This window comes from Calonectris borealis, chromosome 3 (assembly GCF_964195595.1).
Source record: "Calonectris borealis chromosome 3, bCalBor7.hap1.2, whole genome shotgun sequence".
Taxonomy (NCBI): domain Eukaryota; kingdom Metazoa; phylum Chordata; class Aves; order Procellariiformes; family Procellariidae; genus Calonectris; species Calonectris borealis.
This window is the reverse complement of record NC_134314.1, coordinates 116,206,470-116,223,410: the sequence shown is the minus strand read 5'-3', so window position 1 is coordinate 116,223,410 and position 16,941 is coordinate 116,206,470. Positions and strand designations below refer to the sequence as shown.

Here is a 16,941-nt window from a genome sequence, read left to right as displayed (position 1 = left end):
TCAAATCCAGCCTTGACCCCTTCTCAGCTCAGCACACGTCTCTTCCCTGCAACATGCCACCCCCATCACCCAGTTCCCTGTGAACCGGGGCAAATCTTGCTGATGGAGCATGATGAAACATTGCAGCCAAATTTCTGTCCCCTTCATTACCTGCCTGCATTACCCACAGACCTGTCTGACCAGCAAGGCACAAGGAGAAAATCCCAGAAAGGCAGAATGGGGGGAAATGTCAGATTTTGGCTCTGAACCCTGCAGGCTTAGAAATGGGATTTTCAGGGGTTTGTACTGAGCAAGGGTGTTGGGCTGGGCTGAGCCCTGGGCAGTCAATCCTTTGCTTGCAGCGCAGGCTGAATTTTTAGGGACTAATGGCAGTTTTAGCTGGCATGGGAAGGGTTGTGCAAAGCCAGGGAGAAGTTATTTCTGCTCTGTCAGCTTTCACAGGCGCCTTGAGGAATTGCTGCTGGGGGTGTTTTTGACCAAATTCACATCAAATGTGTTTTCCCTCCTAGTCGTTGTCACTTGTATTGCACTGTTTGTGCATGCTGTCCTTGGAGATCCAGATACTGATCTAGATGGAGTCTCTCCTGTTTGATCCCCCCAATGATCCTGCCTCCAGCAGGCACTCTGGGGGCTTTAAGGACTGTGGATCACCATCACAGGGCATGCATGGCAATGGGATTGGGAAAGAACAGCAAAACACTGTTTTGTCCTGGTGTTGCCACATCCAGAGCCACGGGAAGGGGGAGGCCACACCTTCAGCTGTCCTGGGACAGCAAAACATTTAAGCATGACCAAGTGCTCAGGCCCTGCTTTGAGACAGATCAAGAGAGTGCCACGCATCTTTGCAAAATGTGACATTGGCAGATGAATGAAGAAGTGCGTTAGCCAGAGTGCAAAATTCACAGTCAGATCAGAGCAAACATCGAGGATTCCCCAGAAAAGCATTTCTGGTCTGACAAATCCTGCCCAATATGGCCTTCCTAAGAAGAAAGTCAACCAGTATTCAGTCTAACGTGTGAAATCATCTTACCTGGCAATCGTCGCTCCTGAAGTGTTTTCTGAGGCACTGAGCATCATCTGTGCCTGTCATCTCCCAACCATTCGAGCAGCAACAGCTCTCAGTCCTCTTGTCTCTGCAAACCACCTCCCACGTCTTCTATCTCCGCAAGGCCAAGGAAGATCAGGCTGGATCCTTTTCCAGGATTTTCCTGGCAGTGATGCTCTGGAGCAGGCCAGCGTTATGTATTTGAGCTGTATGTTGTCATTTAAACTCAATCATCCTGAGGCCAGGGGAGCAGTTGGTTTATGCAGCCATGGAAATGACAACACAGCCCTGTGGTCTTACAAAGATTGATTCAGCAAGCCTTGGAGAAAGAGGTGGAGGGCAACCAAGAAAATAAGAGCAGTCAGATGAATTTTGGCTCCAGAGATGGGGGGAGGATAGAGGGACTGGTTCCTTCTCCCTTTGTTTGCAGTGCCCAGGCTAGTGTGCTCGATCACAGTTCTGGTAGGCATTGGACTGTGCAGCCCCATGCAGATCTGGGCTGCTAGACCATCAAACCAAGCTGCCACATCAGATCAGCTCTCATCCATCCACACTTCCCAAAGCATGCGTCACGCTTAGCTTCAGTTGCCCTCCATGACATATTTGCAGCACACTTCAGGCAAAATTTTCATTAAGTACAGACATTTCATGTCAGCAAGGCTTGGTTCTGCAAAGAACCCTGCATGAGTGACTCATGGGACATCTTACAAAGATGGGGTCCCATCAGCAGGGACACAAACCCTAATGAACCCTCTCATCTGTCAAAGACCGCTGGGTAACAGCTAAAATCATGAGTGACACCAGGTCATTCACATAATCTGGCGCATTTCTGTGCATCTTCTGTCCCTCAGGAAGGTGTGTGCCTGCGCTGGCTGAGCAGCGGTCACGTTACCCTCTCACGTGTCCCCCACCAGGCACACGTCCCCTACGGCTGGGACGAACACCACCACCACAGACCTGGGTGTCTCTCCGCATGCGAGGCTGTTGCCTCCTCACCATCAGGTGCAATTTTGTTGTCAACTGGTAGAAGAAACGCCTGATCTGCTCCTTTTCCTTCCCAGCAACAAGACAACTTCCCTCCTCGAGTAGCTGTCAGAAATTTGAGCAATGAAGCTGCTAAGTGCATAAAAGCACTCCCTGGTGCCCCAGTCAGAAGAGTTGTGTGCTGCCGAGACAGACGCGAGAGCAGCTAGGTCTTTTCGCATCTCTAACAGGATGGATAGGGCCTCCAGCCCCTGCAGCCTCCAGGGAGGCTCACCAAGCAGATAAGGACAGGCAGGGAAATGGAAAGTAAAGCGTAGTGAAGGCGGGCATGGGGAGAGAAAGAACTGCCTTGCTCTTGGTGGGTGGCTCCAGCTGTGCCCTGGGGTCTGGTCCAGGATCCTTGCTGTGGCCACAGCCAGCTTGCATGGGCCTGGCTGCTGGCTCTGGTGGTGCCCAGCCCTGATGATGATTTGGGAGCTTTCTCCGCCACGGCACCTGGTCCCCTACAGCAGCCCGCCTGCCCCTCTGCACAGGCACTGCCTGGTGCCCAGCACTCACATGAGCTGTGCAGGGAGTCTCCCAAGCCATGTGCCCATCTCTCATGGCAAGCTTTAACTTCAGCTAATTAAGTGACTGGCTGACAAGCAGATGTATGAGAAATCAATGTGGCAGCTTTTTGTGGGAGTTTGAGAATGCGTGCTGGAACAGGCAGCACCAATGGGTGTGGCTTTGAAATGTCACCTCCAGAACATGCATGCCTCATGGCTATTCTCTCGCCGTGATCGCTGACCCTCTGGGTGGGAAGTGCTTGGCTGTTGGCGGGTCAGGGTTGGCAGCACCAGGCTTAGGCAACAGGACTCCACTTCCGACTGCCTACTCTGGATGTTGTAACTATGAATCTGCAGTTGAAAGTCCTCCAAGCTATTCATGTAGTTCTCCTGGGTGATCAGTGAAAGTTGGATGGGTGACAAGCTGCATAAGCGCACGGTTCCCTCTGTTGATTCAGGAATAAGTGTCTGTCTGTGCAGGCAGCAACAGCATGCCATGTTCTCGTGGGCAAGCTAGTTACTGACTGCTATAACGGCTAGTGTTGAGAGATGTGTGTTTAGAGATGATCATTCTCCTGGCCCACTGGAGACACCATTACTGGCTACATGCAGTACTTCTTAGCTATTCCAGCTCCAGCTCGTGGGTGATCTGGGCACAATGGTGCTTTCTTAGTTGCGAGATCTCTGATCTAGGTGCACAGCAGAGCTGAGATGGGCAAGGTCCCTGGATTGGAAGGTCTCTGGATTAGAAAGTCTCTGGTCCAACCTCTTCTCAGAAGGCCAACATCAAAGCTAAAGCAAGTTGCTCAAGCGAGCTTTGGGCATCTCCAAGGATGAAGGCAGCTGGCCTCATTCACTCAGTTGAAAAAAAAAGAAAATAAAGCAGTGTTAAAAAGGCATGACTACGGTTCTAAAAGAGAGCTAAGAGGTGCGTTTTGCAGCAATGAAAACCACCTTTCGCCATGCTGAATCTGAGCAGCAGTAGGGAGTGAGTGCTAGACTTGACACATCTCTGCTCCTGGAGATCTGGCCCTGTCAAGAAGAAGTGCCCTGGAGGATGTCCCCTGTCCCCCAGCATATCGTGCCTGGATCTCTCTGGAGCTGATTGCTGATGCCCTGGAAACAGCAAGCTCCCTTGGTCCTTGCAGTGCTGGTCGCTTGTCCGAGTCATGAGGGGGGTTTCTGCCATTTCACCTAACTAAGCAGTACAGTGTAGACTGGGAATGGCAGGGTTTTTGTGAGTATATTGAGGATTTCCACTGGTGCGCCGTGACTGTGCAGATAGTCAGGTTTGAAATTAATGCAAAGGTCCATGTAGGTTGTCACCAGTCATTCCTGGTGCCATCTGATTCCACAAGAGAGAAAAGGCTAGCGGAGATGGAAGAGCTAGGAGTCCCAGCTCTTTACACCTCTGCCCAGTGCTGCGCCCATCTTCTCATATGTGACTTTGGACAAAAAAAAACCTTGTAGAGAAATATTCCCCTGTTGGTCTCTGTTCTGCTCCTGTCACCCTGTGCTAGACCATGCTAGCTCATTACATATGTACCTGTCCCTGCACATGCATGGGATCGCTCACAGGGTGCCTTCCCCAGCTGGCATTTTTCTCTAAGCATTAGCTCTCTTCTTGCCGTACCTTTGCCATTGTACAAAGCCAGTTTGCTTGCCCATTGACGGGGGACATTCAGCCCTGTCTTGCTAGTGCCATGTCCCTGCTGGGGTCACATATAGGCAGGCGTGTGGGTGCGCTCTCTTGCCCTTTCCAGAGATGTGCCCAGAAAACACAGGTGGGCGGGCATGCTTGTGCTAAGTACACATCACCTTCTAAGAGCAGCTATTTGCTGTCCATGTCACTGAGCTGGCATTAGCAATGACATTGCTCTGCCTGGCACGTGGGATACCGCAAATGCCAAAAGCTTACCCAAGCTCAAAGGGAAATGGGAGAAATCTGCAGAGCATAGCTAAATACATAGAAACCTGGTCTGGCTAGGAAATCCCCGAGACACAAATATCTGGGGGCTGGGAAAGCATCAGTTGGAAATACTGACTATGTGCCCATCCTGCTCTTATATCTTCCTACTCGAAGGTGCTCTTGGCAGTTGTCAGAAGAAGAGGCTGTGCTGGATGGCCATTGGGTCCGATCAGGTATAGCAGTTCTTCCCTTGGTGCACCATCCTTAGAGCATCACCAGCCAAGAGGACTTTTCCATGGGCTATTGTAACTAAGGGTTGTGTGGGAATGCTCTGTTAAAAGACCTTTCAAATGAAATAGCATGGTTTGAAACAAAAACTAAATCCTGATGAAGAACATTGAGCTTGGAGCAAGGGCAGAGATTTTTATGCCATGTTTGCGAAGATACCATTCTTCTGTTGTTGCTGCTGGGTGTCAGCAAGAGGAGAAGAGCTGGAGCTGCAATTCTGCAAGATTTGTTTTATTCTTTGATTTCCGGTACATGGAAATGAGATGAAACTCATTTCCTCAGCAATTGCCTTAGCTACAGACTCAGGGAAGAGCAATTTCTGGTACAGAAATGCAGACAGTTGGATGTGCCATGGATGCCCTCAGCCTTCATGCCAGAGCAGGGCTCTTTAGCTCAGGTGAAATGGACTAAACACCAATGGAAGGAAAACCCCAGCAGCGCCAGTGGTTTGCTGCAGATTTGTCCCATGATGTCACTGGGGTTCCCTGCAGTGGGCAGGGAGCAAGGCCAGAGGTGTGCCAAGTCTGGTGGTTTAGGCCAACACACAGCCTGGCTTGGCAGAGGGACCTCTAGCCCCATGCACCTAAATCTGTTGGAGACACGCTCCAGAAATTGCTCTTTCCCACCTGCAGTGTGACCGAGGGGCAAGGCATATTCCAGCTTTTTCAAGGGCTGTGGTGTTGCACAACTCATGGGATCTTGAGTGTTTGGCTTAAATACCCAGCTCCTGGAGACGTTAGATTATGGCAGAAACACCACTTCCATCCCCAAATCAAAGCTGATTCTAGACCTCTGGGGGAATTTGAGGGACAGCTTGGAAACACCATCTAGATTGACCCCAGGCTCGCATGAGGTGAAGAAAATATGTAATGGTTTAGAGGCTGCTTTAATCTTCTGGTTTAATCTTCCGTTTTTTCCCTCTGTCTCATGGATTTGGGACTCCTGGTTTCTCGCCTTGCAGTGACTCAGCAGTGGGGGTTTCAGGGTGTTATACAGCGTCCCTTTTGTTTTCTGTTTGCACAAGGACTATCAGTCTTGTGCTGAAAGAGCCCCTGAGAGAGAGATTTTAAATGCAAATTTCAGCACGTACTTGCGCTGAAGTACCGGACTTTGGGTCTCAGCATACTTCATTCCGCTGTGTCCAGCTAGGGAAACCAAGGGGCAGACGTCTCAGCTGCTGCGCTCAGCACTGCAGCCCACATCACTCCGTGAGCCTTAGCAAGCTGTCTTGGCTCTGCCAGGTGTTCCTGGTCTGCCTCATTCGCACCATGTATTGTAATGCAAGAAAATCAGCCTCACACAGCAACATGTACCTCTGAAAAAGAGGACTGCAGGCAGCAGGCTTGCAAAACTGGACACTGAATGCAACAGGAGCACAGGACTAGGTGAGGCCACCAGGAACGTGGGCTGCAATCCACAGCCTGCACGGGCAGCCCCACAGTAGCTTGATGCTGCTCACATCGTCACAGCCCACGCTATCCAGCAAATCTCTGCCTGGGAGAGGAGTGAGAGGCAGAGTCAACGTCAGAAGGTCCAGCAAGAGCAGGATGTCATCAGTGCATGTCCCAGATTACTGTAGAAAGCAGTCCTTACTCTAACGCAGGATAAATTGTGCAGTTGCCCCATGCTCCTCCTTCTCCACTGATCAAACCCTGCAGCATGGCCACATACGTGCGGAACCCTGCAGAGGGGCTTTGCAGCAGGCAAAAGGCAGTGCAGTGGAGATCAGGCATGCTTTAAGAATACCCTGTGTTATTTTCACATACTTGCTGTTTCTCAAACAGATGTGATCTCAAACACCATTAGGAGGAAATCCTTTTCTCCAGGATTGCAGTCTCATCCCAGGCACAAATTTGCCTCAGCAATTCTTGCTGATTGGAGATTCATCCAGAGAGCAGACTTGCCATTTGTTCCTCCCACCCTTTTTCCCAACAACTTTGTACAGCAGAAACAGCATCAGTGCACATGTCTACCCAACATAGAGCATTTGCTTGCACCCTAGAAAGATCACTTGGAAAACTGCCTAATAGCAGCACCTGCTGGCAGCGGCACTTTAAGCCCCAAGGCCGCATTATTCAAGGAAGTCCTATTGGTGTTGGGTCTAAGCATCAGGAACAGCTTTTTTAATTGGCACCCAGGTTTCTTTTTGTGGGGCTTTGAGGAATGCCACACACAGCAAGCCAGAGCTCACCCATGGGAAGTTTACGTCTTAATACCTCTGCTGCCCTCAGAATTGATGAAGGCAGCTTTTTAAATTAACTTTCCTGAGAAAGGTGCTTTTTTCATACATGGGGGCAGGGTGCAGTGTACATTTTAATGGGAGTTGTCAGGAAAATTATTGATTTTGTTAGTAATGTTTTTAAAATTGTGCCATTCTGTTAATTCTGTCAGGTCCTCTTTGATAGCTTGGCTGAGAGCATTTTTGCATCCTTCATTAGTTTTTTAATACACAATAATTTCCCCTAACTCATCAATGCAAAGCAAGATCAGCTGCATGCTTGGTAACCATTTTTCCTATGTACAAACCTATTGCAGCAATAATTACAAACAGAACAAATTATTACAGATATTCATTATAAAATACAATTACACTGAGCCGTGCTGCATTGTTACACTTTTCACAACCATCACTTGCTCTTGAGTAAATGGTTTCATTATAAGCATGAAGGGCAAACTTAATACAGTTCTGACTCATAGCAAACAGCACCAGAAATCATCCTGGCTGTTCCTCCAAGTGCTTGATGGTATTTGCTCTGAATGAGAATAAAATGTCGACTCTGCTGCCAAATCCTTGTCAGCTTAACAGAGGGGCTCTGGGTGGCAGTACAGACAGTGCAAGGAGGGGAGAAAGCCAGAAATTATGGCAGTGTGGCCTGAATTTCACTCCCCTAGAGTGTGGCTTTCTTCCATGTTTATGGGTTTTCAGTGCTGGGACCTGCCAGGAACAGCAGACCCTCCTTGAGCATATATTAGAGCAGCCTCGAGGCTGCTCCGACTTGTGCTGGCTGCCCATGGAAAGCGCAGAGGAGCCGGCGATGGGACAAGAGGTGTTTCTTCGAAGGACGGGACAGACAGGCTTGGGCAGGGGGAGGGTGACTGGGAAGCTTGTTTGAGCAAGAGCATTCACAGGAGGGCAGTGCCGTCAAGCGTGGGGAAAAAGCAAACCCAGCCAGGAGGTCAGCAGCAAGCAGAGGGCTGCAGACAGTCATTGCATTGCCTTTTTATTTCTTGTTATTGCCTTCTTATTTCTTGTCTGGGACAAGGTCAGAGCCAGGAGGAGGTCCCATCCCGGCAGCAATGCCACGCGTGCGTGACAGTGAGCAGGGTGCTCGGGGCGGGAGCAGGGGCTGCTGGATCTCTGCCCCCTCTTTTGTCTTTGCAAGGACTTTGCACTGCAGGAAGGACCACAGTAGCCGCCCTGCCATGCCCTAGCCCGTTGTACCCCAGGGGTTTGGTCACTTTCTGGTGAGCAGCTTTCGATTGGGTGTTTCTGAACTACTTAAGTGAGTCCCTGAAAAGAGCTGGAAAACTTCTTCTGTGCTAATTTTTTCCTCTGGTAAAGCAATTCATTCACTCAATTTTCACTCTATTGGGTGCCCCAAGGAGCAAATCTCTCTGCTGGTGGCCACAGCCTCCTGCAAGGCTTTCACTCTTCATGATGCATGCTTTGTGGCTGTGCTCTGAGCAGGGGCTCTGCCTTTGGACCTGCCCTGCTGATGCCGCAGGGGCAAATTCAGCAACCCCAGGCCCTGTGAGAAGAGAGACTTGCTGCACAACTCTCGAACAGGAGAGAACCAAACCTTTGGGGCTTGGGGAAGGATGTGCTGCTTGCAAAGGAAAATAAAAAAGTCAAATCTCACATCAGTGAAGCTTTCCTTCACCCTGCCCTAACCAGAAAGACGGTCTTTCCCTTATGTTCCCTCCACAGAAAAAGTCCTAACTCCAGCACCCCTTTCAAGCTTGTAAATTGGAGCCTCCAAAGCCCAAACTGAGCAGCTGATCATGATGTTGTGCATGGATCTGCTGTGCCTGGTGAGACAGAGCCTCTTCTTTGCGCAGGGGCTGATTTAAGCAGTGCATCATGCTTTCAGGGGCTTGGTCTGTGCTGGTTCCCAGAGCTCGTGCCCCTGGGAGCCTATGCAGTGTGTGCAAGCTGTCAAGGGGCTGTTCTGCAACCCCTTGCAGAGATTTTTGGAAAGGGATGTGTCTTGCTGCCCCTGGGCCGAGGCACCTCTGGGGGAGACTGGTCCAGGCTGCGTCATGTCCAGCCGTGGCCTCTGGCCATGCCAGGGAGGATGGCACCATGCGAGCTGCTGGTACTCTGACCCTGTGGTCTGTGCTCATCCTGAGGCAAGGTCGTCCCATCGGCTCCTGCCCTTTGCTTTCGGCTGTGCTGCCCCTCCAGCCTGTGCTAGCAAACCCACTGTTTTCTGTCCGCAGTGCCCTTCTCCTGCCATTTCCACCCTCCTCCTCCTCTCAGTCTCCCCTCCTCCCTTTTCCCCCCTTATTCTTGAATCTCTATTTCTTCTTCTCTGTTCCAGCAAAACGATATCAATCAAGGTGATAGATGATGAGGAGTATGAGAAAAACAAGACCTTCTACCTAGAGATCGGGGAGCCCCGGCTGGTGGAGATGAGTGAGAAGAAAGGTGGGGGACGTGCTCCGGGGCTGAGCCCAGCCTGTGTGTCCCTTCTGGCTCACTCATGCCTGGCACCTGCAACACCAAGCTCACATCCCCAACGCCTATGGAAAAGGGCAGGAGCGAGGACACTTCCCATCCCCCCTGAACTTAGCGTTTCCCCAGCCCACCACAGTCCGACCCCAGCTGGCTGGTGGGGATGCTCCTGCCCTTCCCCATAAGCCCCAGGGGGGATGTGCAGCCGCTTCCCCCCACCCGACCATCTCCGGCACCACGGCACCCGGGCGGACATGAACTGCATGCGTGTGTGATGCCAATCATGTGTTTGCCTTTGTCTTGTGTTCCCACAGGAAATTCATTACCCTTAGAGTACTTGACCGTGAGGAGTATGAGAAAGAGTGCAGTTTCTTCCTTGTGCTTGGGGATCCAGTGTGGCTACGACGAGGAGTGAAAGGTGTGAGAGTAAAACCAGACCAGCTCTCGAGACGCTGCCGTCCGCTTTCTCTGTGTCTCCCTACTCTCACACTCCTTTCTCCTCGCACTTTGGCTCCCGGCCGTTTTGCCCTCCCTCCTTCGAAGCTTGGCCACTGCACTTTTGCTCTGTTTTCTTTCCTCTTTCATTTCGGGAGGACTCCGTCTCGCTCACGAGAGCCCCCGGGGAGCAAGGCACGCTCCGGGGAGGGCCCCAGAGCACCCAGGCAGGGGACGATGAGCATCGCCAGCCCCCAGAGACATTTTGAGAGCGCTGCCCTGCCATGTCACAGCTACACCTTCATTTAATCAAGTAGAAAATTCAGTTTCGAGAAGTAAAAAGGCAACGCTGCATCATTTTTATCAGAAGATAAAATAGCCTTCGCTTCAAATAAAATGCATGGCCAGAGCAGTAATTTTAGCCTTTTTATACTAGGCACTAGGATCTGAAAATAGCTGAGAATCATGGCACAAGCAGGTAATACCATAAGATGCAATCAGTCTAGGAGAAATCAGGTTATACTCAAATAAAGTTTCATGGTTCTGCACTGGATAATAGCTTCTCACAGGAATAATAAAAACAATTTCTTCTTTCATCACATTTCTAAACCAACTGCAAACCTTCCCAAAAAGACACAGTTCACTTATTTTTCCGTGCATTTTTTCCTGCTAGGAAATTAAGTGAAAATTAGTGGCAACAGCTAATTCTGCACACTATTGGTCGCTGAGCAAGAAGCAGTTTTAGAGTTACTTAAGATAATTAGTTGCCCTACAACAGACCCTTATTAAAGCCTTTGTCAAAAATTGGCAGCAGCATTTGGTCTGTCTGCCTTGAAGGTGCTTTCTAATTTCTGGGACGTAAGGTCTCTCTTCAGCAGGCATGGAGTTGTAATATATTATTTGTTCAGGACAGAGAGGGCCCCCAGCAGTCCCCACACTGAGTAGGGACGTGCTGCTGTATTTCACGCTAAAAGCACATCCGGCAGCGATGCCACGTTCCCCTTCAGTGCAAGTGCCGTCTAGGTCACCTGCATCGTCCCCTCCATCAGATTTCCTGCTGGTTTATGTGACTAGCTAGCAGAAGCAGGGCTAAAAAATCAGACACGCTGGCATGGCCCAGGCTCTGCAGGTGTGTCATTAAATGGTGCCAGCGGCATCTATGGAGCATAACCAGTGTCACCAGGATAAAGTGACACATGGTCAATTCAACTCAGCGGCTCCGGCTTTGCCCAGCTTCACAACATGCTTTCCAGGCCCCAGGTTTGAGAATCGTGGTACCAACTCACAAGATCCCAGCTGAAATTTTTAGTTAAAAATAAAAGGAAAAGGAAATAAAGTTCCTCATCTTCCTGGTCACAAAGATAACCAAAGAAACCTGAGGGAAGCTCAGCTTTGCAAACTCACTAGCTGGAAGGCAAGTCAAGATTTTAAAGGATGCTATTTGCTGCTTTGGCCATGCAATGATTTTTTTTTTAACTCAGTTTTTGTGCTTGGTTTTGTACGAGTGGCAGTAAGGCAGGGTGAGCTGTGTGCTCGGCACCCTGGAGACAAGAGCATCTCTGAAGTGTCACCCTTGGGCCACGTAGCCATGGTGGGGTCTGCGCCTCAGGGGCCAGAGACCCACCAGTGCACTAAGGGAGAGGCTTTTTCTATTGTTTTGGAGACCTAAAACAGTGAGCGACAAGATCCTTGAGCCAAGCCTTACCACAGACTTTTCTTCTCTCCTTGTATATGCCAGAAGCACAGCTGCCTGCTTGAGCTATTGCTCCTCATTAGGCAGCTGGAGGAGGTCAAAGCCAGTAGCCGCTGCACATGGGACGTCTTGTGACGGGGCAGAACTGCCTCCGAGACCAATGGAAGATCTTGCACATACAATTCAAAGGGGGAAAATGAATTTTTGGAGTGTACCTTTTAATCCCATATCCACCCCACGTTTGCAATAGTTTTTATTTTAAATCCACAATCCCATGAAACGTTTCTGTTCCTTTTATTTTTAGTGCCTTTCTCTCAACACTAATGGTATCCTGCAGCTTTACAGATCTGAAATCTCTGCCCTGGGATCTGGAGTCTTTCTGTGGATATCCCTTTTGATTTCATTATTCATTTACTTTTCTTCTTCTGTGTTTGTCTCTGTCTGTCTCCTTCACAGCCCTGTTGTTGAATGAGCTTGGTAAGCGCGCATTCAGTTTTCTTTTCCATTTTTCCAGTTTGTCTGTGTATTTTTGGAAGACAATTGATTTTGTTTGACATTTTTCTTTGCTCACGACATTCTCTTTTAGGGTGGTCAGCACTATTTAAGTAAGCTCAGGTATCTAATGCTACATTTTTCCTTGGAGTAGAGCCCCAAAGTCACTAACGTTAACGAGCAGTAACCCGCTGTGGCAAGGAGCATTTTTCGGGACTGGCGTTGTTACAGTCATAGTAAACCCGCCGACACCCCAAGTTACAAACCTGCGCCGTGCAAATTAACCCATCGCCTCTTACACTGGCATGGCAGAAACAGGATTGCCTGGCGACTTAGGGATGCCTGTGGCTGGATAGGAAAGTTGGCCAATCCTTTTTGAAGAGGTGGCACAAAATTTACGTCCAGTCTTGGAGAGATTTAGAGCCCACCCAGCCTCTGAATTTCCTGGCTGGCCATCCCCAGGGTAGGGCGGCCGAGGAGGGAATCAAAGCCACTCTCATTCCCCGAAGCACCCCAAGCTCCAGGGCAAGCTCGCAATGGTTTTACCCACTCTGCAGCATATATGAGATACTGGGGGGTGGCAGCTTGCAGATGTGGGTTGAAAAGCCTGTGTTCAGGCCTCCCCGCACTATCCCTAGGGTGCCTATCGGGGAGCAGCTCCCCATGTCCACAGTCCCCAGCCATGGGGCAGGGAAGGACCATCATTTCCCTACGGGCTGCAGGGTGTCCGTGTTGCTGTGCTGATGCTAATCCTCTCTCTCTCTCTCTCTCTCTCTCTCTCTCATTTTTGGTTTCATCTAGGTGGCTTCACCATCACAGGTATGGATTTCTGCTCTCCCCCCCTTGCTTCCCCCTTTCCCTCCTTTTAATGGCCATATGCTCACCCCACTCTTTCCTTTTGGTTTCCTCTTTGCTTTTGTTCTGTCCTGGAGGGAAACTCTGGAAGGGTAAGAAGGTGCCGCCCTGAGGCCCTGCCACCCCGACCGGTCACGCTAACACCGTGTCCTCTCACAGTGTGCTCTGCCTGCTGCACACACCTAACCCCCACCTCGGGGAGGGTGAGCCGTCACCCCTGAAGCGACAGGCAGCCCCCCTCCATCTCTTGGAGCAGGGGGGTCTTCTCCACTTGGTCCAGCCTTCTCCTCCCTGCTGCCTGCACAGGAGGTGTGCACAGGGCTCTGTATGGCACGGGGAGCCTGTCCTCATTCCCCAGGCAGCAGCCAGGGTTCCTGAGCACTGCAGGAGGTGCAGAACCCCATGGCTCCTTCAAGCACGCAGCCCCTACCCTTCCCACCAGCGAGACCCAGCAGCAGGGTTTGCTCATCCGTCGTTAGCCAGCCGAGCATCCATCATTAGACCGAGCACTGCAGGGGGAGAAGGTCCTGGGTCCCGCATGTTGCAGAGCAGTCCCTCAGGAGTCCTGGAAATGATAGTTCAGACTAACAAGGCTCTGGCCATGAGGCCAGTCCCTTTTGCCAGCAGGCAGAGAAGGGCTTTCCCACAGCACGGTGCCGCCTGTGCAGATGAGGGGCACCGGCCAGGGAGTGACACTAACCCTGTGTGAAGTAGCAGTAGAGTTTACTAACCGCACGGTGGCCGTTTGCACGGGGCATACAGTCCCTCCTGCTGATCTCCCGCTGATCGCTTTGATAGGCAAACCTGTCTTCAGGAAGGTCCAGGCTAGAGATCATCCTCTTCCTTGCACCGTGGTCACCATCCAAGGTACCCGCAGCATGACGCCTGAGAGCCATGGTGGTCTAATACGGACTGACTGGGGTGTTTGCCTACTGACAGTTTAACTCCTGTCTCGAGTGAATCCAGCCCTTTTTAGCCCTGATGTCCTTCTTCTCATCCCTGGGGTGGACTGGAAGGGAGCTCAGTGGGGGTCTGCACAGGGACAGTGACAAAAGCCATGCTGCCTGAGGTCGCCATGCTACCTGATGTCCCCATGTCCCAAAGGTTGCATGGATGCCAGTGGAGGTGCAGACCTGCTCCATTGCTCTTGTAGTCTCTCTGTTGCCTCCTCTCTCAGGGTTTGGGGCCAGGCCATGCCCTATGGATGACTCCTCGCACCTGTATGGCCCAGCACTATTTCCTCCAGCCCCACCATCACAGCAGGGGTTTCATGCTCTCGGGCTGCCAGCCCCCTCCCCAAGGTAAAGCCCTGCTCAGAAGGAGGCAGAGCCAAGATTTCATACCCGTCTCAGCCCTGGCGCTGCTGGCAGCTCTCTCTGGTTGTACCAGGCTGATGGAAATGTCCTTACCATCCCCCATGCAGACCTGGAGAGGTGGGAAATGGAGCAGCCTTAGTGATGATCTGTCCCCTCCCAGCATCCCTGTGGAGGGAGGCAGCAGGTAGCAGGCAATAAGCTATTCCCGAGCCCTGAAGGTGAACTGGACTCCTTCTGAGGTTGGACGAGTTGCAGACCTCTTGCTAGCATTTCCCAGCAAAACTACCTTGTCTGTTGCTCCATGACCTCCTCCTTCTCAGCTGCTCTGTCGCTCATGCTCCCACCCAGAGGTTTCCTGACCTCCCCCTCTGATGGGAAGCTAGCTCCAGAGAGTGACCAGCCGGGCCTGGCTCACCGACAGGCTCTTTGCTTTGCAGAGGAGAATGAAGAAAAGCAGCCACTGACCAGCAAGGAGGAGGAAGAACGTCGAATCGCAGAGATGGGGCGCCCAGTCCTGGGGGAGCACACCAAGCTCGAAGTCATCATTGAGGAATCCTACGAATTCAAGGTACTGTCTGCGTCCCCTGTCCCTGTTCTTCTTCACCTCCAGCTTCACCTCCCTTTTGGGTTTGCACAGCATTGGCAAGCACATGTTAATGACATCGCAGCAAAGAGCGAGGCAGCTCCTGGCATGACAAGGTCTCAGAGCAGGACCAAGGGACACTTTGAAAGGTGGCTGAGCCAAGGGATGATGAAAGAGTGAGGGTCACTTCAGTGAGATGGCAGTGGGTTAAAGTACACTCTGCATCCTCACGCTGTCCATTAGCCCACAGCCATGGTCCTTGGAGGATGATCCCAGACTTTCTGTCCCACTCACAGACTGCTTGTGGTCATTATTATACAAGCACATCAATCTGGTGAGCCTAAGAGCTGACTGGGCTCCAAAATGCTGCAGGTTGCTTTAAAATATAACCTCGTTCTCACAGTGATGTGCTACACCCAGGTCCTACTTACAGGCGGTCTTGAGTGTGCCCCGAGCCTGGGACTTCCAGCGCAAAGGCCTATTTACTATCCTAAATGCAAGTAATGGTTGTGAAGCTAAGCTGCCGTGAATGTGTGTGCCAGGCCAAGAGCTGAAAACTGGCCATTTCATTATCTTTTCCATTTTTTCTGTAGTATATAAAATAACAGACCACCCTTACTGTGTTGCAGTGGTGGCTGCCTCCCATGGTTTTGCTGCCCGCCCATCAGTGTGTGTCTGAGGCATCACAGCATGCGGGCAGTCCTCAGGCTGCCTGCCCAGGAGCATCTCCTACCCGCTGCTGCCGCAGGACCTTCCCTGCCAGCGCTGAGCTCCAGCTCCTGAGCAGCACAGAGAGGTAGAGCCCAGCTCCGCAAATGGGCCTTGATCAAGTCCCAATTAGTGCTTTGAAGCAGCCCAGTAACAATTTTTCGCAAGGTGTTGGGAACAACAGGAGCTGTGGCACGTCAGCACTATTTGCTGTTAAACCTCCGCTGAGATGGTTCAAACTCCCATCATGAGCAGATTTCAAAAGGTCTTTTTGAGTGGCAGCGAGGGGAATTGCAAGTACGTACATTTGCTTTCACTGCTGGGGCTCTTGACCTGAGCTTAAAATCTACTTCCATAAGTGCATACTGTAAGCACTAGTGCCGGTGGGTTTTAGCCCAGCATCTCCAGCCCGTTAGCCCCTAATTCTCTCCTTTGCATCTCCATCCACAGAACACGGTGGACAAGCTCATTAAGAAGACGAACCTGGCCCTGGTGGTTGGCACAAACAGCTGGAGGGAGCAGTTTATTGAGGCTATTACTGTCAGTGCGGGTGAGTTTGGACCACAGCTCCAGGTGAATTACGATCAACCTCACTCATGTCTCGGCTTGGCTGTATCAGTAATACAGACCGTAGTGGAGCAGCGGGAGGCAAAACAGGTGGCAGAGTTATTTACAGCATCTGCATAAATAAGACAGCTGATTAAACCCTTTCGTGAGATCACCTTGTCTGATGTGTAGGAAACCTCCTGCATTAAGTATGTCTGTAGCACCCGGCAGAGAAACACCCTGGCTGTTACCAGATGGCAGAGGGGAAAAGTCATTTCAGTGGGAGAGACTTGGGAGGCGAATGCAGTGTTTGAATTCAGTGGCATAAATGATGCTGGAGCAGTGCTCCCCATCCCTGGTGCTCCCTGTACTGCTGCAGTGAGGACAACGCGGTAGCGAGGGTGCCAAGCCCTGAAGACAGCCACTGAGTCCCCCTCTCCGTGGGCCAAAATTTGCCCTGCTTTCAGGAACTCCTGCTGCTCCAGCTGTGGCTGGAGGTTATGGCTCAGCAGCCCAATAGCTGCAGCACCACGTGATATCTGTGGTCATATCAGGTCATATCTGATCATATCTTCCCTCTTTTGGAGAATTGCCTTTCCCTCAGAAATGCCCTGTTGTACTGTTCTCACAGGCGCCAGTGCCATGTTTACCACTATGCCCAGTATAGGATGTATTAGCATTCCCACATCTGTGGAAGAGGAAGGAAAGAAGGTCTCCTCCAGATGTGTTTTTAACAGCTGGAGACACTATAACTCACTGGGTGGATGTTACAACCTCACAGCCCAGCCTGGGCTGCATGTGTGCACGCATTAGGGCAAAATCAACCAGCTTAAATTAAATCACTGGGGAAGGCAATTTGATCTC

The 16,941-nt window shown here is 51.0% G+C and overlaps 1 protein-coding gene across 4 annotated transcripts in view; it reads left to right on the top strand.

Annotated features, from left to right (window-relative positions):
* The window catches only part of SLC8A1 (solute carrier family 8 member A1), a 110,310-nt gene that overhangs the window by 82,896 nt on the left and 10,473 nt on the right, over nucleotides 1-16,941 (top strand). Inside the window, exons 2-8 of one of the 4 annotated variants that reach the window (XM_075147542.1) lie at nucleotides 9,316-9,422; nucleotides 12,034-12,054; nucleotides 12,871-12,888; nucleotides 13,002-13,016; nucleotides 13,723-13,791; nucleotides 14,678-14,808; nucleotides 15,982-16,081. In XM_075147542.1, the coding sequence (XP_075003643.1) occupies nucleotides 9,316-9,422; nucleotides 12,034-12,054; nucleotides 12,871-12,888; nucleotides 13,002-13,016; nucleotides 13,723-13,791; nucleotides 14,678-14,808; nucleotides 15,982-16,081 (461 nt within the window). Of the gene's footprint in view, nucleotides 1-9,315; nucleotides 9,423-9,763; nucleotides 9,868-12,033; nucleotides 12,055-12,870; nucleotides 12,889-13,001; nucleotides 13,017-13,722; nucleotides 13,792-14,677; nucleotides 14,809-15,981; nucleotides 16,082-16,941 lie in introns of all 4 variants that reach the window. The other 3 variants (XM_075147543.1, XM_075147540.1, XM_075147541.1) reach the window with 3 other exon arrangements.